The following is a 22983-nucleotide window of genomic DNA, read 5'->3' on the forward strand; positions in this document are numbered from 1 at the left end:
ACTGACAGGAAATGGGGAGTGCATCAGAGCCTGTGTGTTATGCGCCTGAACCAGTAGGCCAGCGGGCGCCCCAGACCTTATGCTATTTTCAATAGAAAAAATACCTCAGCGACCCAGGGGATAACGGAGGGACATCTGGACTTCAATACTCTCTGTTTGATGCTGATAAGAAAACCATGATGCTCCACTGCAGGTGGCATCATTCCTTATGTGTTTTGTCCTAATAGAGCCAATAGATGGCGCTAATATTCAGGGAGTGGCTTGCAGCAGAAAATATATGTACCCCTATTTCCTTTTCTGTCTAACAATGGCTATGCCCTCTGGAGACATTAAATGATCCATGATGTGGTGAGAGAGAGAGACAATTACTAATAAAACTCATCTGTACTCCATACTGTATATAAGAATCAAGGGGTCTCCAGTAACTGATGTGGTAGATGACTCACCAACACCATCACACAGAGTTGCAAGTTCATGGCATTTTGCCTGAATGAAGAATTTATCCTCCTTAGTACAATGGTATTGCTTGCCAAAAAGAACCGATCTACAAGCAAACAACGCGTTGCGATGTGACGCGTTGTTAGTTTGTAGTTCAGCTCTTTTTTGGTGTCTAAATTAAGCTAACAGAAGACTGGATGATCATGTGTTATTCAACATCCAAACAATGCGCATTCAGTGACACTGCCTATACTGCCATGTGTGAGAGATGTGCTGTACTGTATGTTACACCTGAGGGGTCCAATCGAGCGGTATTCCTTGAGCAGAGAGGAGATCAGTGTTCTTCTAAAAGACAGTTCTGCAGGGACATAATTTGGGTCCATTTTTGTTCTCCTGACTTAAATTAACTCTGAGCATTTCCCTGTGCGCATCACCTGGTACGGGTGGTCTCCCCATCCTCCCAAGCAGCACCGTTAACCCAAATATACATGATTCATAAATATCACCTGAACCGCCACTTCAAGTTTAAATTGAGTGAAGTGAAAGTGCATTGCGCCGAGCTCTGGTATCAAAGCATTGTAAGCATAATATACAGTGCAAACTTTGGTTAATTTATAAGTGTGTCAAAAATATATCCCTTGCTACATTGCTAGTGTTTGTTCAATAAGTGGGGTCTCCTCATCTCTGCAGCTCTTTAGTGAAGAGAGGGATTCTGGCTTTCTGGGATACCACTACAGCTATAGACGGGTTTCTTGTTTACAAACATTGAGACTAAATGCACAGCTGACTGTATCATGTAATCAATTCAGTCCAATCCCCAAACCTGTTGTTTTGGGGAGCGCTGGTTTCATTGGCTAATTTTGGTACGGACCCTGCGCACGCATCTAGTTTTATAAGTGTAACGTGGACCAGAAACCCGTCTATATCAGGAGAGACACCTCACACAGGATACATAATAAACACGTTAAATTGGAAGTGGTGAAACAAACCAAAGTAAAGAGCAGACAAAATTTGGAACCGGGACACTAAATTCAGAATTTAAGCTGATAAAATCATTTTATCATTTTTTTTCTCCTGGATAAAATTGGTATCCCAACCGGAACATTTATTTTCTTATTTCTAGAGCTGGTGAGAAGGGGAGACCCCTGTTACTGAAAAAAAAAACATTCTATAGCCTGACTACAGTCAGAATATATAACTTAAACCTTTTAACAAAGTTTTAGTTTTTTGGGTTTGTTTTTGTTAACAAAAAATATCACTTACAGCTCAATTCACTACGAATGAAGAGTGTACAAAATGGAACCAAATGGACCCGCCTCCATTTTGTACATTCTTTGGAGTAGATTACTAGTGAGGATTTCACAGCGTAGCTTCATACTGCAGTTCTGGAAGTGTCACAGCAGTCCTGTGACAACACTGACTGTCCCTTCTTTCCCTGCCCATGCCGCATGCAGCCTGTTTCCAAGGGAGACCAGACAGTCCAGATGGATTGTTGGAGTTCTTGCAACCACCCACCCCACACACACACGCACACGCACACGCACACGCGCACACACACACACACACACACACACACACACACACACACACACACACACACACACACAGCGTGCAGAACACACTCACACGTACCCACATAACAACCCATCAATCACGGGCAAACGTCTGTGTGTGTGTGTGTGTGTGTGTGTGTGTGTGTGTGTGTGTGTGTGTGTGTGTGTGTGTGTGTGTGTGTGTGTGTGTGTGTGTATGTGTGTGTGTGTGTGTGTGTGTGTGAGAGTCTGTGTGTGCGTACATAAGTGCATGCGTGAGCATCAGTCCCTGTGTGTATATGGGTCTGGGTTTGTGTGCGTATGTGTTTGAGTTTGTCTTGTTTTTGTGTATATGTCTTAGAGTCTGTCACGACAAGTGTTTGTGCGTGCGCATGCAAGTGTGTGTGTGTGTGTGTGTGTGTGTGTGTGTGTGTGTGTGTGTGTGTGTGTGTCATAACCAACCTTCCCAGACTTCAAAGTCCTTGAAGGCGAGCTCAGAGCCCGAGTCGTCCAGTAGCACCTCTCCGTTGTGCGTGAAGATCATGGTGTGTTCGTTCATGTCCACCATGCATCCCACCACGTCCCCCGCCGCCCACGAGCGCCCAAAGTGCTCGTTGCCCTGGTGCCAGCGCTGGGCCTGGGAAAGCACGAAACACACAAGATGTAACAATAAAGAAAAGAAAAGTAGTGAAGACTTTGAGGCAATTTAAGGAACATGTTCCGCGAGCTCACAGTGGCCTTGACATTTGGCCACCTACTTCTAATCTAGCCTCGTAAACCAGGCTACTCCAGAAGAAGGCAGGAGGAATTTAGTTTACTAGGCTACTTCTAATCCTTGAGTCCAAGTGGACATTTGTGCCAAATGCCATGACATTCCCTCAAGGCTTTTGTGAGATATCACATTCACAAGGTTTAGGACATACAGTATGTACTGTATGGACATATGGACATACCTTTATAAAACACAGACACCATTTACCTTGAAGCCATCAAATACAAAGGCCTGCTCATCAGATCCAAGCTCCAGGTCGGGTAGACAGCCTGGCCTCGCCCAACCCACTCTCATCTCACCTGCTGTTAACACCTGGGGGGAGGGGAGGGGAGGGGAGTGTTACCAAAAGAGTTCCAGAAAAGCACAACAGTATCACCATCATCATCATCATCATCATCATCATCATCATCATCATCATCAACATCGTCACAACTCGTCTTACCTCAAACTCGAAATACCACTTCCCAGCATTGACACTGTATGTCTTCTCTGCTCGGAAGATGCGGAACCTCTCTGCAGACATGGTGCTGAGGTCTGCTCTAGCCGCTGGTGTGTGAGAGAGAGAGAGATGGAGAGAGACAGATGGGGAAAAGAATACAAGATGATAAACAGTCTTTCTTCAATCAATATTTACAAAAGGTACTGGTTAAAATGACATAAGCCCTATTTTGTACTTTGATGTGGCAAAAATAGCTGACCAACTGTACAAGCTCGCATTGTGAGTGTGCAGATGTACACATTTTGCTATTATTAAAAGAAAACTAAATCTTTTGATCATTATTAGTACTTTGTATGATATCGTGGTCAAAGTACTAGGAATGCCAGGTTGCTATTTCTATGTTCACACATCACTATGCTCCTGGTCACTGTGGGCGAGCGGATACAACTGATTCCTATCTACAGTTCCAGTAGAGCTTGTAGCCGCAGGCCTGCCAAAACTGCTGAATCCTGCTTGCCAGCAAACCAGGAAATATCTGTAGATGAATGGACTTGTGCTGACTGCTTTGTTTGTGAGTGAAATGTAAATGTATTCTAATGATTTGTTTGCAGGGGGATTAAGTACAGGGGTCCATGCTCTCGACACAAATGACCGGCCACCCGGCACACTGAGAATTACTCTGGCAGGAGCCATTTGCAATCGATGGCCACACAATGGGACTGGGTGTAATTAACTAAAACACGGCCCGCCTAACCCACAATGATGCTGCGCTATGCAATATTAACACAATGGTTGCCACCTTAAATCTTTTTGAAGTTCCAGGCTGCCACCAGTCTCCATAGACTTCCATGTAATTCATAGTGCACGGATCATGCACGCCCATGCCTAGATCATGCACCACGTGTGTGCACGCTGTGCACAGCTTTCAAACAAAGAAATCCGCTTGGAAATCCGTTCAGGCATTCATGAGATAGCAGCCATTATGTTTTCTTCATTTGTAAACAAACATGGCTGCCATGTTTGAAAGATGGGGTTGGTATATGGGGCTTAAACATGCAATTTCGCGATCGCGATCATGCCTAGTAGTTAGAAGGAGGTCCAAACATTTTTTATTTTATTTCTTTTCAAAATGGCTGCCAACTCGGGCAACTCGGGCAGTGGCAAGTGCGGACATCGGGAATAACTCGGGCAACTCGGGCGTGGCAGTTAAAAAGTTAAATAAGCTAGGTAAACATTGCTGACAATTTTGAATAAGATCTGTTGATCGAAATGATGACCTGTCCTGTAACATCACTGATTTGATCCCAGTAACGCTATAATGTATGTTCGTTCACCTTCTGATCAAAAAGCATGAGACCTGCTATGTAGACTCACTTATTATTAATGTATACTGAATAGAAGCATCAATGCTAAAATGCCTGGCATGGGGAAAAAATGTCACTTTCTGAGACCACATACGGCCTTGACTCAGAGAGCAATTTGTACCACCTAATGTGGAACTTCTGATTTATTCCCGTTCAAATATTGGTGATTAATCAATACCGCCTTCCGAGCGCTCAGCTGTTTAGATTGCTCCAGCAGCCATGCAGCCTAACATCAGTTAGAAGAGGCTGTTAGCTAGCATGCCAGAGGAAGACATTAAAACACACGCACGCACAAGTGCACTCTCTCACACGCTCGCGAGCACACGCATACAAACACACACACACACACACATGCACACACACACACACACACACACACACACACACACACACACACACACACACACACACACACACACACACACACACACACACACACAAATAAGTAAGCAAACACACAAACACACACAAGCGGGTATCAAAGTGATTCATGGGTGTCTGCCTACATAGCCCAGCCATCCTGCACTGCAGTAATATGGCGATAAATCCAATCATGGCATAAGAGAAGAATCACACAGTATGAAATACGGCCCATCATAAACAAACCAACAGACATCCTGGGTTTGTTTTTGTAAGCGGGTTAGACACATTCTTCACAGATGCCACTTGTTGTGCTGGCCCTGGTAATCCCAGATGCCCCAAACAGCACAGGTTCAAATCCCATCAATGCTGTCCCTTTAGACCACTGTTTCCCATACAGTGGGTCGAGACCCAGCTATATGGGTCGCAGGGTAAGTAAATATATGTATGTTTTTCAACATTTAAAAACATATATTATTATTACTTCAAAAGATTAGATGTTTTTTTTTATCACAGAAAAAAATATATACAAGAAATTCTAAAACTATTAAAAAAAGAAATCATGAAAATAGCAGATCTATAAGCTCACAAGGCGTCGCATTGCGACACATGTAGATCGTAGATCGGCTATTTTCACAAGTTTGGGTCCCAGGCATCGCATTTATCTTTTGGCGTCTAGAATCTAGAGCTAAAATGTTTGTGAATCCCCCCAGAAATAGGGACGCTATGTGGTTAAGCGGTATGTGGTTAAGCAGTATGTGGTTAAACTGCTACAGTAGGTATAGCATACCATGATCCTGGTCTGGTGCCTCCAAGTTGAAGCCATAGCCCAGTAGAGTCCTGACCGCTTCCCTCAGACTGTCTTTGTTGGACTTCTTGGTTCTCTCGTCCAGGAGAACGTAGGGGACCAGCCTAGGGTTACGACGATTCTTCACATCCTATAAGGGAAGGAGACAGGAAGAAGAAGAAGAAGAAGAAGAAGAAGAAGAAGAAGAAGAAGAAGAAGAAGAAGAAGAAGAAGAAATGATAGACAAAGAGAAGATGCATTAGAAGGAACTATGTAGAGCATGTGTCTTCAACAGGGGGTCTGGCACCCCCCAGGGGTTCCTCAGAATTGCTACAGGCCAAATCTTTATGGAGAGAAACCTTTTTACAGTACATTCAAAACATTCACTGAAAACAACAGGTCCAGAAGCTCCCAACGGGTCTGTTGCGCGTTGTGAACTTGTTGATCTGCTACTTTAGGTGAAGAAGGTTTGGTGCAGGGGGAAAAAAGTGTTGAAGGAGAAAGAGCTGTTGGGGATTTGAGGCTGAACTATCTTTGATCGCAGATGCTCAACAACAGCTTGTTTTACTGGATAGTTCAACATACCATATGGCCATAAAACGACTCTCTTAATTTAGCCTTTATTGATTTTACATAATTACAGCTAATTGCTCCGTAAAGAGTCTTTGGGTAATGGGTAGGGTATATGATTATTGTTAATATTATACACTATTATTAGAAAGTAGAAGATGTGTTGGGAGTGCCCCGTCAAACTGGCAACCTTCCTATTACAAGACGGCCTCTCTACCCATTCAGCTACTGTCTTCCCAAATGGTAATGAGGTACTGCAGGGGGGTACTCAGAAAATGCCGTCCAAAAAGAAAAATAGAAGTATTAATCATGATAATATTATTCATAGTTAAATAATTAACTACTACTACTACTACTACTGAATTAGAAGGAGAAAAAAACATTACTGAATATGTTTAATGATGACACTTGGAGAAACTTGTGAGTTAACCCAAATTACATGGTACCAGGCAACTGGGATGTGTTAAATTATTGACATGAAAACTGGACTGAAATCTTATGGCCATAGTGATGAAAATAAGGAGGCACCGTTTGAAACTCTCACCCCCTTTCTCTTTTTTACCCCCTTTTTTATATTGTTGAAAGGGGGGTTTAACATAGCATCATATACCACTAGTTATGTTTTAAATGCAGTTTTATAAGGAAAATGTTGTTGTCGGGTAAAGGGGTACATGGATTAAAAAATCAGGGAAAGGCTACTCAAGCCAAAAAAGATTGAGAAACACTGAGCTAACTAACTAGTTTTGGTTTACCCCCTACTTCCTACCTTACTCAGACCACACGATGATCTGAACTACACACCTGCAAAACTTTGTGAAAGGATATGCTATCACATTTACAAAAATGTGTCCACATACATATAAACAGCACACACATAATAATCAGTTGGTAATCAGCTTAGATTTGTTCTTCTCACCCTCAAAAATGTTAAATGTGATTTAGATCAGTTAGTTAGACAGATTCCAGGTTCATTGTTTACCTGAGGACCTACACATTTCTCTCTACACTCTATTAATGTGGATGTGGTTATTTACCTTGCCTATTGACTAGAGTTCAATAATCACCTGTAAGTCGCCCTGGATAAGAGTGTCTGCTAAATGAATCGTACGTGCAATCAGCATACTCCACGCATCAGTATCACCAGGGAGAAACACTCAGAGACACTTAGAGGCGTATCATTGTCATCGAAGATCCAATCTTATTTGCTGTACCTCGTTAGATACAGTCAGGTACATTTGGTGATGCCGTGATGGTGACATAATAATACTGTCAGGGGGAAAACAAAAGCAGGAGCGAATGAACAGCGACTGCTAATGACCCATCCGTCCAGAATTGTCCATCAAAGTCCCGCGACGCTGAAAGCCTCTCGGCAGGGAAAACACCGGGAAGGTTATCGACGGCTCCGCTGGCTGCTCTGCTGCATTAGATTGCAATCTCATTCAAGCTGAACAGTCACATTGTCCCCTACGGTCCATGGCAGATCAATCAGTATTGCAAGAGCGTCACACACCTCCTTCCCCAAGCCAGGAGAGCACTGAACTAAGACTGTGATTGGAATTCAGAGAGGTGCAGCAGCCCTGCGTGTTGGTGCAGCAGTATTGACCAGTGGTGGACGACATACTGTGATTTTGCACTTAACCTATTATGGTTGATCGGAGTCCCTCTGGGTTCTGTTTTCACTCTGCATTAAATATCAAATAGCTTTGGTAGAGGTTTGGGTTGTGTAGTTAGTAGTTATGCCATCATGTAACTCCAAAGGTGGACAATATATCAAAAATAGTTGATTAGAAATTAATAATTAAACATATGCTCCTCATTGACTTACATTGTTCTTTTCTTTTCTTTTTTTAATGTCAACTTCCTGTTGATTTTACTAGTTGAAGATCTGTAGGTCATTTTCCTTTTAACACTGACACCAATGTATTTATTGCGACCATAGGTCACATTTACTATAAAAACCTCCTGTGCGTGCGTCACAGTGCGTGACACCCCAGCTCAGCATAAGGATATAGCTGACATCACAATTACAACTCGACCAGCTCAGCGTTCTCAACAGGCCCAAAAATTAAGGCCTGGTCCTAACAGGGCCGGCCCGATGCCCTGTCTGGCCTTACTAATTTTAGCATACATTTTACGCCCTACCCGGGGCATTCCCAGATGATGCCCTGTTAGGGCAACCACACTAATACAATCCAGTTTATGCCCATAATATGGAGATCCCTGATGTTCAACTTAAACGACCAACCATGTGTGCATTTTTTTAGACAGTGTTGTACGGTACCAACAACAATCACTGTCAACCCCCCCCAAAAAAATAATACTTGCTGCTTCAAATTGTTATATTCAAATGTACTTCCCAGAACTCACCACAACCAGATAGTTCTCACTGCCCAAGCTGTCAGACAGTTTCAGTGACAGTGTGTGTGCATGCGTGCGCTACTGTTCATGAATAATTATGTAAATATCCTTTTCTCCATCCACTTCTTTAACCAATTCTGCCTTTCATTCTCTCTCTCTCTCTCTCTCTCTCTCTCTCTCTCTCTCTCTCTCTCTCTCTCTCTCTCTCTGTCTCTCTCTCTCTCTCTCTCTCTCTCTCTCTCTCTCTCTCTCGCACACATAAGTAACTGGGCTGGTGCCAGGAACATTAACAAGCATAATGTTTCTTCTATTTATTTTCAAAATATACTTTTGGCTGGTCCCAGTGTTATAGACCAGCATCATAAGATTGTGGCATAAGCCTAAGACATTGACATCTGTCTGTGTGCAAAGTATTGTCAGAGTACTTCTGGGACCGGGCCCATATTTAACAGCGGTCTAAACAGGAACGCCACGCAGGCCAAAATAATTCCCATCTCGGGGGCCAAGATGCAACTCCATCGTTAAGTCATCTTTCTGCTGATTTAATTCAACCTCAAGCAACAACAAACACATGCAGTACAGCAATGTATACACATTAAGCTCACTTTATATTACATCGCACTACACTGTCACTTGCAGATGCGAACTGAATCTACAAGCTAACAAAGCTACTCAGACTGGTTTGTTCAACAAGACAATGAGTTCACTGTACTCAAATGGCCTCCACAGGTCATCAGATGCGTGCTCATTTTTGCCAACGAATCTGAGCACAACAGCATAACAGTTAATAAGTTAAAAACAAAACAAAACAAAACCAGATAGGGAACAGAGGTGGCCATTTGAATAATTATGTAATTATATTATATACTATATTTAATTAATAAAATATTTTGGGCTATTAATCTCAGTATGCGGTATGTGTATAATATTGATGGCACACTCACACACACCTGTTGGATCCCATAGGTCCAGCCCTGGCGTATCCGGTCTCGTGCCCAGACGTTGTGTGCGTTTTCAGCCAGTTTGTCCACCATGGCCTCCTGGGTGGAGGCCAGTTTGATGTGACTCAGGTCCATGGGTGCAGGCTTGTAACCACCGGACAGCTCATAGCTAGAAGATCAGAACAATATTCATCCTAACCACTTTCAACCTGGTGTCCCCATTTTGGCCATGTCATAATAGGCTAAATAATAATAATAATAATTGTGTTGCGATGTATAAATGCATTGTGAGCTTAGAGATTGACCATTTTAGAGATTTCTGAAATGAGATCTTAGATGGTTAAAGACCCAACCCAAGATTACCCTACAAAGTAGGCATAAATTCACAGACAGTATATTCTTAGGCATAGTTTACATGTACAAAGAAGGTATTTATGAAAACTGAGTTTTACCTTTTCCCCCTCAAATAAATAAATAAATACAATCTTCACAAGGACACTCAGTTACTGTATAAGTCCACATTAGAATGCAAAACAAATCTTCATTATTTACCTGGTATCAAAGCTTTACTACATTCTTCGAACTGGATTCTCCTTATGTGACTATTTTCCATGTTGTTTATCGGCTAGAGCTGCATGTCTATTCTGCTTATTGTCTCCGCCAGGCAGACAGGCATGGCCGAGACTATGTTTTGTACCCTGTCCGTCCCTCCGTGGTTCCCTCTGTGGACAGCTAATCTCCGGCACCGTTGGCTTGATGGCCCACAATAACCTACCTGACCTGGTGGAACGCCTTTTCTAGTTCGGATCTCACACTTAACACTTTGCTCTGGATAAGACTGCTTGCTAAATGCCAACATTGTGATTGTAAATTGTGAAGGTCTGAAAACATAAAAATAAGTCTAATGTTTGTTGAGGTGACTTACGTCGAGGCAAGTTTCATGCTCTTAACCTTCTGAACAGCATGTTCATCAGCTAGTCCAACATGGCAACCAAGGGCTAGTAGAGTTCTGAAAGAGACACACACACACACACACACACACACACACACACACACACACACACACACACACACACACACACACACACACACACACACACACACACACACACACACACACACAGTCATCAAGTTCACACACACAGATGAAAAAGGTCAGTTAATCAAGCAGGATAGGTGTTAGGTGTACGAGATGGTATTAAATCAATGTTTTGAAATGGTCCCGCTAGAACACAGTCAATGAGTTCAAATCAATATGATGTAAAAGCACGCACGCACGCACGCACACACACACACACACACACACGCACACACACACACACACACACACACACGCACACACGCACACACACACATCAAACAGACACCTAATGGACACTTCCATCCTGCCAGCTCGTTAGACGCGGGGCCGTTTAAATACATCCCAACCAGGAGCCAGTCACTGAGACTCAAGTCACAAAGTTCTGTTACATTTACAAAGCACACTGTCAAATTCTCAGTGTTCATTTACGGGTCCATTTGGTTACATTTGCATCTTTGGCGTTAAAAGAACACCAAGGATTTGACTGTGCACAATAGCAGGCCTACAAGCTCAAAACACGTTGTGGATGCAACTTGTAGTGAGCTTGTTAGGGTTAGGGTCGTTTTCTGTGTTTTGCTCTCTCTCTCTCTCTCTCTTGCTCGAGATGCATGTCATAAACCAGATGTACAGTATATCAGGGCATCTCGGTGGTGAAGAAGTAAAACGTTCAGACCAAATCAATTGGCCGTGTCAGCATGCAGTGACGCCAGCAAGGGATCATGTCCTTATTCACTGCTCTAGTGACTCCTGTTGTTCGGTGAGGTAACCTGTTCAGCAAGGGACAGGGACAGGGACCGCAATACATGTGGGGAACCACTGTGTAATCCATCATCTCCGTAAGTAGCCTTGGGAAACAACGGTTCCAGAGCTATGTGGCCCACAGGTCAGGAGCCTATCTCCTGTTTTTGCATGGTGTGAGGCCGGGTCAGGGATTTAACCCCAACCCTTGGTGCTGAGTGCCAAGCAGGGAGGCAGCGGGTACCATTTTCATAGTATTTGGCATGACTCGGCCAGGGTCGATTTGAATCCCTGACCTCCCTCTAGCCACAATGACCCATGACATAAACAGGCTGCCACCCGGAGCTGCTCTAACGATGCCATCGACCTTATGCATGACCATACGGTCCCCACCAGGTCTCACCACATCAAAACAGGAGGTGTCCACGCAGGGACCTGGCCTCTCAGTATTCACCTTGGGCCAACATTCGGCAAAAAAAGCAGATGTAAATGTTGTACTGTTGATCAGCTATTTTCGGCAAAGAGATACTGTATGGTTTACTTTAGAGCCCTACACGGGATCTATTGGCGTAACCAGTGATGTTAATAGGTTTTTAATGTAATGAGTCCCGGGACCCAAGACGGGTCTTTCGGATGAGTCCCAGGGATATTTTATGGGTCCCACAAAAATTCAACGCATCATGTCATTTTTGACAAAGTGCAGCATTTAACTTGAATTGGTTATTATATGGTTATGTTCATGTTACGTAGAAATGTGTCTGAAAGAAATGAACCACAATTCCAAATCTTACAATTTTAATACTTCCAAATAGTCATGTGATGGTTTGATTTTTTTTTTATACCTAACCGGTAATATCGGATGTTGACCACTTGGGGGCGTAGATAGAAACTTTTACCGAGTCTTCATAATCAACAGCCAGTCAGCCACCTGTTATTTTATATACATCGATAATATATGGATCTTCTAAGTGAGATCATGATGTCTCCTGTTTGTACTGTTACTGCTTCTACACGTGGGACACGTTGAGAGCCTGCAGATCATCTATTTTCAGGGCTAAAGTGGTGGTAACCTATTTTGCCACCCCTTATTTCTTTCTGAAACGTCTGGGGTACTCTGCTGGACCAGACTCCCAGTAAGTGGATGAAGATGGATGGATGGATGAAGATGGATGGATGGATGAAGATGGATGGATGGATGGATGAACAGATAAAGGTGATGCGTTTAGTTGGTGTTGGTGTAACAAGCGAGGCCTACTTGAGCGTCTCCATGGACATCTGGAGGTTGTAGCAGCGTTCTTGCTCGGGAAGCTTGGAAAACTCCACCAGGCACGGATGCTGCCGCTTGTTGTCGTCTCGCACCTGAAATACACGCACATACAGCACGCACGCACACACGCACACACACACTTTTGTTTTTACGGCTTCACCCAGGTGATGGCTGCTCAGACAGCTTTAATGCGTGCATGGGGGGAGCAGTTATAGGGGTTGTTAGCAAGTGTTTTGGGAAACTTCGGCATGGGTGAGCCAGGGGCAGGTGTGTAAAGTAAATACTGTACTAGTTTGAGTTATTTGTACTTTACTTGAGTATTTCCAATTTTCAATAGTTTTACTTTTACTCCATTACATCTCGGATCCAAATATTGTACTTTTCCTCCACTACAATTATTTGAAAAATTTAGTTACTAGTTACTTTGCAGATTATAATATTATAAAACATACATTAACGACTTTAGACTAGTATTTGATGTGAGTACTTTCACCACCTCTGGCCAGGGGTCGAACCGGGTACCTTCTGGTTCCCAGACACCTGCTCCGCTGTGCCTTCCCCCCATTAATACCACTCATACAGAGGCAATCGATTAACAATACATTGATCTAAGTTACTCACGGCTCCATAGGTCCAGCCCAGTTCGATCTTGTTCATCACCCACAGTTCATGTATATTTTCTGCCAGCTTCTCACGGATCCTCTCAAGGTGGGGTGGTAACACAATCTATACACACACAAACACACATGTACAGTACATACAGTACCACCAGAATAACCATATTGACACACTATAGGCTCTGTGTATTTTTCCAGGCTCTTTTCCAGACACTTTTCTTTTATAGCTTCATATGCATGGCCCAGGACAAATAGGAAAGCAAGACCCTCCATCTTTGAATACTTCCCGTATCTGCGTGACTTACCTGTAGGTGGCCCTGCCGGTCTTAGGAGACCATTATGAAGGTGTTGTTACACATATGAAGGTGTTGTGACACATATGAAGGTGTTGTGACACATATGAAGGTGTTGTGACACATATGAAGTTGTTGTGTGCTAATGGTTAAAATTTGCTGCCGAGCCTATCAAACAAAGCAAGGGGAAACTGACCCTGAACAGGAAACAGGAATGGAAAAGGAAACTAAAAGTTATACACAGAGTCTATTGCTCCTATGAGCATGTGTTTACCTGGCTGGTATCTACAGGGACAGGCGTGAAGGCGGCCTGTGACAGAGTGATCATAGGTCCCAGTAGGTCTCTGGTTCCAGTGTGATCCAGTTTGTACTCCTGGCTGTGTTCCACCCTCAGCTTCTCTCTGGGCAGCACCGCCTCATAGCAGGGGGCGTAGCCGGGTGGAGGGAGGAACTTGAACTCCCCGTGGCGACCGCCCAGCAAGAAACGCACCCTGAGAGCACAGGAGAGACACGAGATCATATCAGAAGCAGAAGGACAAAAAAATAAAGGGAAGAGAAGGAGAAGAGAGAATCTCCAAAAGCTCTGTGAGAATGCAGCTAAATGCCTCCATTGTAAGTTGTAAATTAGAAATTGTAATTTGAAAAGAACAGAAGGTAAACAGAAGCTATACTGTAAACCAGTGCTTTTAAAACCTATTTTCCTATGCATTATAGAGTGGTCCACAGACCTCCATAACTCTGAGAGTGTACAAATGGAACCAAATGGACCATTAGTTCCATTTGTACTGTACACTCTTAAGACTTACCAGTCATTTAGCTGGGGACCGCCCTCAAGGAGCCACTTTGAGAACCACTGGTGTTAACTAGTTCTGGTATGCTATCTGTCATTTAAATTGAAAAACGGCAGTACAATACAACAGCTACGGGACGCTCACTTGACCCCTGCAGAGAAGCTTGCCACGGGGAAGAACAGGCCGTCAGAGTTGAAGTTCTCGAACATGCCCTGGACCGGCTGGCCGTTGATCCTGAAGGAGATGCTGGGAGCGCTCAGGTCCAGGCAGCAGCTCACCACATCCTCCACCTTCAGCAGGTGCTGGTTGGGAGAGCTGACTGTCCGCGCAACGCAGCCTGCAGAGGAGCATGGAAGAGAGGGCAGTGAGGACAACTCAGGCCATTCTGGTTTAATAGACCACCATAGTCTGATGTCACTACCACTAGATTCCCCTGGGTCGTGTTGTTGTGTTTCGTGTTGAAATCCCTATAGGAGAATCTTAGATCGCCTCATATAAGAACTGTGTTCGAAAAATAAACCCTGACTCTGTTTCACCAGAATGGAACAGAGCCTTCATTAGTAGTATCGGTGACACCAGTGAAGGGAGTGAGAAGAGACCCAACTTCTCTCCAAAATGGCTGCTGTGCATATAGCCAATTATATTCAGCTAAGTGGCGTAATTATGGTAGAGACAGAATTGCTGTACATCACCGGGCCAAAGCCATGAGTGACAGGTTATGAGTATTCAATAACAGTATGGTAAATAGTTCAGAGAACATAATGGGGTGAAAGGATATACTGTAGGAAGACAAACTCTAGATAACAGCAAAAACAAGATGAGGATACATACTACAGATATAAAATAAACTTAAGAGAGAGATAGAGCAAGGGCTGAAGGGAGAGAGAACTGATGGTTAAGGAGAGAAATAGACGTATTAAAGACAAAATACTGTCAAACGCACGCACGCACGCACGCACGCGCGCGCGCGCGCACACACACACACACACACACACACACACACACACACACACACACACACACACACACACACACACACACACACACACACACACACACACACACACACACACACACACACACACACACATGCAGAGAAAAGGCCAAGTTAAGAAGGAGTGTGAGGACAGAGACAGGGAAAGAGAACAGAAAATAAACCATATAACATGATGGTGAACAATTGTGACAGTAACTGTCACAATTGTATATTTAAGTGTTTAAAAAGCTGAATTTCTGTGGACACGTTGAGCTGCTCATGAAAAAAATATATACTGGCTTTCAGTTCACTGTCAGCGTCCACTTGCACCCCCCACCCCATTCCTCTGACAGTCACCGAAGCACCTTCCCTCCCTGTATGTCTCCTTTGCCAAATGGAAAAAGCTAACTTTTTAAACAATTCTATCAGTAAAATCTGCATCGCAACAACAATGCTGGTATAACCAAGACATTATATTAGCTGCCACAAAAACAGCTTTTTACATATGACATCATGGATATCAAGAGGTTCCACATTCTCCTTGAATATTTTCACATTTCCTGCTTGTTGAGGTACATTGACATCGGGCACGATCCGATTCGCATTGTGCGTCTTGTCAAAGTACCTCAACAAGCATCCTCCGATGATAGGTCAGGAGTCAGGTCGAGTCGATTAAAGGTTCACCCCCAAAATCAATCAATAGTGACAACTATTCAATTATCAATCAATCAATTGTGGAGCAGCTTGGATCAATGGAACTAGCATGCACGTCAAGTTGCTACAGTGTCTGTATCACACTGAAAACACATTTTTCAAGATTTTAAAGATATTATCATTAAAATCATAGTGTTTTGCCAATTATTTGGGGGTCGGTCCACTTGCAAATGTCCTCACAGCACAGGTTAAGAATCACTGCATGGTCTAGAGAAATAATGTTGAGTTCTTAGTCAACTTGGAAACAGAGACATTACCACACCATCATGTCACATGCATCTTTAAGTGACAGGAGAGAGAGGAGAGGTTGAGAAGACAGAGAATATTCTAACAGCACGTCCGCCCTGCCTCTCTCTGTCTTTCTAAATTACACTCCGGAGGACCATTAGCTCACTAGTGCCTACATAGGATTGACTTTCACACACAATTAACCTCCCTCCCTCCTTACACGGGCCCCCTCTAGTTCCATCCATCCTACAATGACTAAAACTAAGACTAACGACTGTGTACATTGACAATTTCTACAGGTCTACAAGCTCAAAACACGTTGCAGCGCGGCAGGGTGTGAGCTTGTAGTTCAGCTATTTTCAGCATGCAACCATGTGTAAAACCAGGCATTAAGACTCCATCAAGGCCCGCTAAAATACATTTTAGTCGACAAAATCAACTGTAGATTTAGTTGACTAAAATCTTATAATCAGAAGTGGACTTAAACTAGACTAAAACTCAAACTTTTCAGATTCAGATTTTCAAACTAAATGGAATTTTATTCAAAAGACTAAAACACTGCATGCATCCATCCCTCTCTCCCTAATTCATCTCCTGCCCCCTTCCCCTCACCTCTTCCATTCCATCCTCCTCGCGGGTGGAGGAAGATTACGTTTATTAAATTTTGTTTTAAATAGTTGAATGACATGCTCAAAATGGGGACACTGCATTGAAAGTGGATAAGTGTGTCTGTGGGTTTGTTTTATAATTATTTAACCCATTTAGACCAGAGGCTAATTCTAAAAACGCCTTCTAAAGAAAAAAGTTCTGAAAACTGTCAAATATTTATTCAAATATTACAAAAGATGTATGTTGCTATACTGTATACAGTACATAGCAACAACTACCCTAATATGGTTTCCCGGATTTAAAGGTATAGTTACGTAAAGGGGTTCCTAAATGGTTTAACTAAGGAAAAGTATTAACAACAAGCTTGTGAATAATACTAGACCTACACATTTAGTCCATTTAAACATAAATATGTTATTTATATTTGTATTACTATATGCTGACATCAACATTTTAGAGCGGCGATTTTCAGAACCATATCTTTTGTTATTTTCAACAGTAAGGCGAAATCTACAAGCTTGTAGATGCATACCGCCAATCAGGTATAATTCTAAACCGCAACCCTAAACATAATCTCTAAATGTCTAACCCTAATCTGAGTTCCCAGAAGTTCTCGCCAGCTCTCGCATAACCCTAACCTGTAACTATTTCTAATTGTCAATCTCTAAAAATCATTTCTCAAGCGGGGGACCAGGAAAATGGTCCTCACAATAGTTGTGGGGACATTTGGTACTTACAAGTATAGTAGTAATACAAACAAACACACACACACACACACACACACACACACACACACACACACACACACACACACACACACACACACACACACACACACACACACACACACACACACACACACACACACACACACACACACACACACACGCCTGGGGCCAGACATCAGACGCCATGGCGTCCTGAGCAGCTGCTTCCTCTAGGGTGCGTTCGCTAATAGGCAGACATGTTTAACATTTCATGGGGTTCCTGTGGAGAGAAAGCTATGCCTAAACGCAAGCTCCGTCGTATGACAGTGTCGCGCGTCAAAAGCCGATCTACAAGCTCGCAACGTGTCACGGATGCGACGTGTCGTGAGCTTGTATATCTGCACCTTCCCGGCCCGTGACACGGTCGCACAACAAAGTATAAATTGGCCATTATACTAATGGAGTCTGTATGGGGGTCCTTCTGCTGGTGTTATGGATGCGAGAATAGATCACAGGGGGAACATGTGCAGCTTTTCCTGCAGCTAAATGTACATTACTGTTGACACCAGAGCACCAGAGAGAGACCGACAGACAGACAGAAAAGGTGTGCGTGTGCGTGTGCGTGTGCGTGTGCGCTGTGCGCGTGTGTGCAGAAAAATACAAAATAATACAGTCAGCCCACTCGTACCTTAGCACATAGAGAGGATTAGCGAGGGATGCTGTGTTTCAGGAGATAAGCCTACGGACTAAACTAACTGCTCGGCTACCAATGGTAGCTGTTATTTTGTCTTTAGGGTGCATGAGTTATGTGGCTGTCAGTTTGTCTCTGTCATTCTTTCTTTCTCTTCCCGCACTCTAACTCTTTAAACACCTACATGCTCTCACACACGTACGCCCAAACACTCTGATAAATGTCTTATTTTAATACCTTGAGCTCACAGTCGGCTCTAGACTTCTTTATAAGTGTCATATTCAGCTGTGTGGTGATTCTACTTGACCTGTGATATAGTACTGTATGCCTGCCCATTCTTTTCTCATACACAGCTACAGTACAATGCCTGCCCATTCCCCCCTCTCTCTCTCTCTCTCTCTCTCTCCATCTTTCTCACACAGTATGCTACGGTATAAAGCCTGCCACTCCAAAGTCAATAAATCTGACAGTTGAATGTGTGGAATGTGACTCACTCCATTTGCTGGGTGATATCTTTTGGCCTCACAACTTACTGTAGAGCTAACGACTAGAGGCCACCAGCAGATAAGTCACACACGCGCAGTCACACACCGCAAAGTACTGTACTCTTTCCTGCTGTGGAGCTGTCACTTGAGCCCCACATCTCTCTCTCTCTCTTTGTCACAACCCCATTCACACATGTATATACAGTAATATGTCACACTCTAAACCCATCCAAAGGGCGTCCGCACACACGCTCATTCAGGCGCGCCAACCCTGGCAATCCCGGACGTCTGTGAGAATGTAACTACGTTTTTGAATAAATGTAGTGGAGTAAAATACAACATTTGGATCCGAGATGTAGTGGAGTAAAAGTAAAAGTATCGGAAACTAGAAATATACAAGTACAAATACCTCTAGAATTGTACTTAAGTACAGCATTTACTGTAAGTAAATGTACTTAGTTACTCTACACCACTGTCCTCACTCACCAGACCACAGGTGGAGTCCGTCAAAGCCGTACGAGTACAGGTCGTCTCCGACCCCGTTGCCCCCCCAGCCCTCGCCGCCTCCGGGGTAGGGGGCGTAGCCGTCCGTGTTGGCCCAGCCCACCCTCAGGTGCGTGGCCTCGGCCGTGACGAACGGCACCGCCTGGTCCACGATGAGCTCATAGTACCACTTCCTGTACTGGGCCGAGCCGTCGCTGACACCCAGGAAGATGTTGGGACGCATGCTGGACAGGTAGAGAGAGAGAGAGGGGGGAGACAGAAGTAATGGGGATGATGTACTTATTTTTTGGCTGACTTGCATCTATGTTGAACTTAGAAGGTTTTTGCAGTTATGCTAATAGGGCTGCAAACTATTGATTATTTTCTTATTTTTTCGAGTAGTTGAATAGTCAAGAAAAGTTTTTTATACAGTAAATATATATCTTTTTTGAGCGATGTGAGCACCACTCACTTCACACGGGTGTTATTTTTTTTATATATATACAGTAGGCCTATATATCAATGAACCAACACTTTTCACAACACAAATATTATTTCCAGTTGTGTCCCCCAAAAACTATGATTTCATAAGAATATATTTTTGGCACCCCTGTATGTTAATGTCGCACTCATCAAGTCACTATGGTTACGTTTGAGGGTGAATGGCCTACTGTACATTTACATAATTAACATATTACCATATTCCCATTTATAGATACATTTTCACACTAAATTAACGGTTTAAAAATACATGTATATTCTGTTAAAAGCTTTAGATTTCCTACTTGGTTGCGCTGAACGTGGGCTGTGTGTGTGTGTGTGTGTGTGTGTGTGTGTGTGTGTGTGTGCGTGCGTGCGTGCGTGCGTGCGTGCGTGCGTGCGTGCGTGCGTGCGTGCGTGTGTGCGCGCGCGCGCGTGCGTGTGCGTGTGCGTGTGTGTGCTGTACCTGCTGACATGGTTGACCAGTCTGGTCTGCAGCAACAGATCCCTGCCTGGCAGTAGGTTGTCACAGATCAGGTGCTGGTTGGAGCGCACCGCTACGCCATGGCACACACACAGAGAACACAGCACGTCTAACACCTGCAGCACACACACACGCACACACGCACGCACACACACACACACACACACACACACACACACACACACACACGCGCACACGCACACACGCACGCACGCACACACACACACACACACACACACACACACACACACACACACACACACACATTAAGAATATAATATACTGTAATCTAGAAAGGGTGCTCTGTGGAGCTCGTATCTCCTACCCGGGGCTGTGTAACGGCACAGGTCCACAGGTAGCACTGATTACGTTGCATCATCAACGTCATAAATTAGTTTTTTTTTTTTTAGGAGAGTTTCAGGAGAGGCACAATATTCATGGATATATTGCTCCAATTTCCTTTGTTGGGTGTCAGTGTGATTGTTGCTGTCTTGTTGATAGACTCTAGCCATTCCTAAAACCCAGTCGGTCTTATGGATTTTTTTTTCCTTTTGCTGTTAATTCATGATTCAATGATATTTATTTATCTATGTATTTATTGTTTTTTTGTTTACCACTTGGGTAGTCTCGCGTAGCCAGACAACTATACCACAATCTCCGAAAGCTTTATAGAGTCTGGAACTATGCTTCCTGAAATCTGAAAGAAGCTGGCATTTTCTTTTTTTTTTTTTTTTTCATTTCTGCTAAGCAACAAGATAATTAAGATTAATATTAGGATAAATCTGCGTGGCTGTAAAGACAAAACAGAAGAGGGGACGGGGCTTCACATCCGCTTTATCGCTTGCTCATGATCAGAGCTTCCGTGCTCCAGACTGTACGACCAGAAGCATTTGAAAAGTTTGGGAGGGAACAGTCTGGACACGCCAGACTACCACTCGGGCGGTCACACTAATGGAGCTGGTCTCTTGCCATTCATTCTAGGCACCAGAATGGGCCCGCTGACTGGAGCCGTGGCCCTTGGCTGTTGGGGGATGCTGGTCTCAGGCCCTCCAGCAGGCCCGTGCACACAGACATCAAAGGGGGTTTGAGCCCCTGCCCTTTTATCTGTCTGTAAAAAGTGACCTCTCCAGACCATGAATGCAGTTTTTACTATGGTGAAAGAAATACAAATGCCCTCTTTCCATGCCATACCTGAAGGCAGCATTCAAAATTAGTTCAGTGGTATCAAGTACCGAAAATAGCCGACCTCCAAGCTCACAACGCGTCGCAGCGTGACCCGTTGTGAGCTTGGAGGTCTGCTATTTTCATCAAAATGCCCTTTTAGAAATTTCAGCCCCTGCCTATCTAACATTCTCTTCACGTCCCTGCCCTCCAGTCCCGATAGTCAACTTTGTCTGGCCTTTCAGTGGGGTTTTCACCATGGGCCTGAGCCTGATGCGCTGCGGTACATTAGGTTCTATGCACAGCAGCCATATTGGGAAGAAACTGGCCTCTTCCTTACTTCCAGTGGTTCTCAAACGTTTTGAGTTCAAGGACCACCATAACCCTGAGAGTGTACAAATGGAACCAAATGGTACGGTTCCATTTGGTCCAGGGGGTCCACAGTAAAACAAATGAATATGGCACCACTCATTTTAATCACTTTATCCATATGTTATAATTTGGTTATTCATAAATAGCAGATATAGCCTACATTTGCTATTTTTGAGTGGTGCTCCTGGAATAGTTAAGCTCCAACATCTGGCTTTGTCCGGTCCCAAGAAATTTCCGGGCCCCAAAAAATGTCCAGACTCTGAAGCGTGGCCTACAAAGTTTATTGTTTGTTGTACGCTCCGCACCGCTCATTTCACACTAGGTTTTTTTTTATTCAAAATGTCTTAACACAAATCTTCTGCAGGGCCCCTGACATCATTAGATGTGGAGTCTTCGGCCAATACACAGTACATATCAATTTGGGGGTCCTTGACATGAACAAGAGAGCTGAGAGACACTGCTTTACCGGGTCAGATAATTTGTGCGGGTTTGATGACCACAGTTGGAGTTCAGACGCGAAAGGCAAGACTTCAGGGCCTTCATCTTGGTCTCGCTGCAGACGTCACAGTCCATTTCAGTTGGTTCGGCACGTGGCTTCTTCTGAGTCCTCCTGAACTGATCGGCCATCTCAGAGACAAACGTGTTGACAAAGACCTCTGGTCTGCTATAGAATCTTTTCACACATAGTGGACATTGCCACACTTTGGTATCCCAGTAATGGGTGATGCAGCTTTTGCAATAGTTGTGTCCACATGGAGTGGTGATTGGATCAGTGAACACGTCCAGACAGATAGAACAAGATAGCTGATCTTCGGTCAGGAGAATCATAGCCGATGCCATTTTCTACACACACTGAGACCAGAGTGAAAGTCAAGTTAGTTTTATTTGCGTAGACGCCTTATCAGGCCACGCCACAATGAAGTCACGCAGGAGTGTAACATCCTCACAGAGGTTTGTGTGCAACTGCAGTAGGGTGCAGTCGGAGTACTTGGTGTCCAGTATAATGTCGTCAGTCATATATTATGACGTCTATGACGTCAGTCATCTCCATGTATGGGCAAACAGAGGACAGACAGGCAGACAGACACAGGCTTCGCAAGACAGATATTCCTGGCATTAATAGACTGTCGACGGAAATAGAAATGTAATCATGATTATGCTTTCGATAAATTGTCCTTGTGTATATTGAGAACCGAGGATTATAATGACCCTTATATAAACATGGAAGCTTTTCACAATTTTTCT

The 22983-nt window shown here is 43.8% G+C and overlaps 1 protein-coding gene across 1 annotated transcript in view; it reads right to left on the reverse strand.

Moving 5' to 3' along the window:
* ryr2a (ryanodine receptor 2a (cardiac)) overlaps positions 1 to 22983 on the reverse strand; it is a gene marked incomplete at both ends in the record, with an annotated part of 292426 nt that overhangs the window by 120041 nt on the left and 149402 nt on the right. The window contains 12 exon segments of the mRNA XM_080747428.1: positions 2433 to 2607; positions 2950 to 3054; positions 3185 to 3288; positions 5696 to 5843; positions 9571 to 9730; positions 10487 to 10570; positions 12636 to 12739; positions 13269 to 13373; positions 13832 to 14048; positions 14493 to 14685; positions 19245 to 19486; positions 20188 to 20321. Of these exon segments, the coding sequence (XP_080603554.1) occupies positions 2433 to 2607; positions 2950 to 3054; positions 3185 to 3288; positions 5696 to 5843; positions 9571 to 9730; positions 10487 to 10570; positions 12636 to 12739; positions 13269 to 13373; positions 13832 to 14048; positions 14493 to 14685; positions 19245 to 19486; positions 20188 to 20321 (1771 nt within the window).

This window comes from Nannobrachium achirus (assembly GCF_963921795.1).
Source record: "Nannobrachium achirus genome assembly, chromosome: 18".
NCBI classification, from domain to species: domain Eukaryota; kingdom Metazoa; phylum Chordata; class Actinopteri; order Myctophiformes; family Myctophidae; genus Nannobrachium; species Nannobrachium achirus.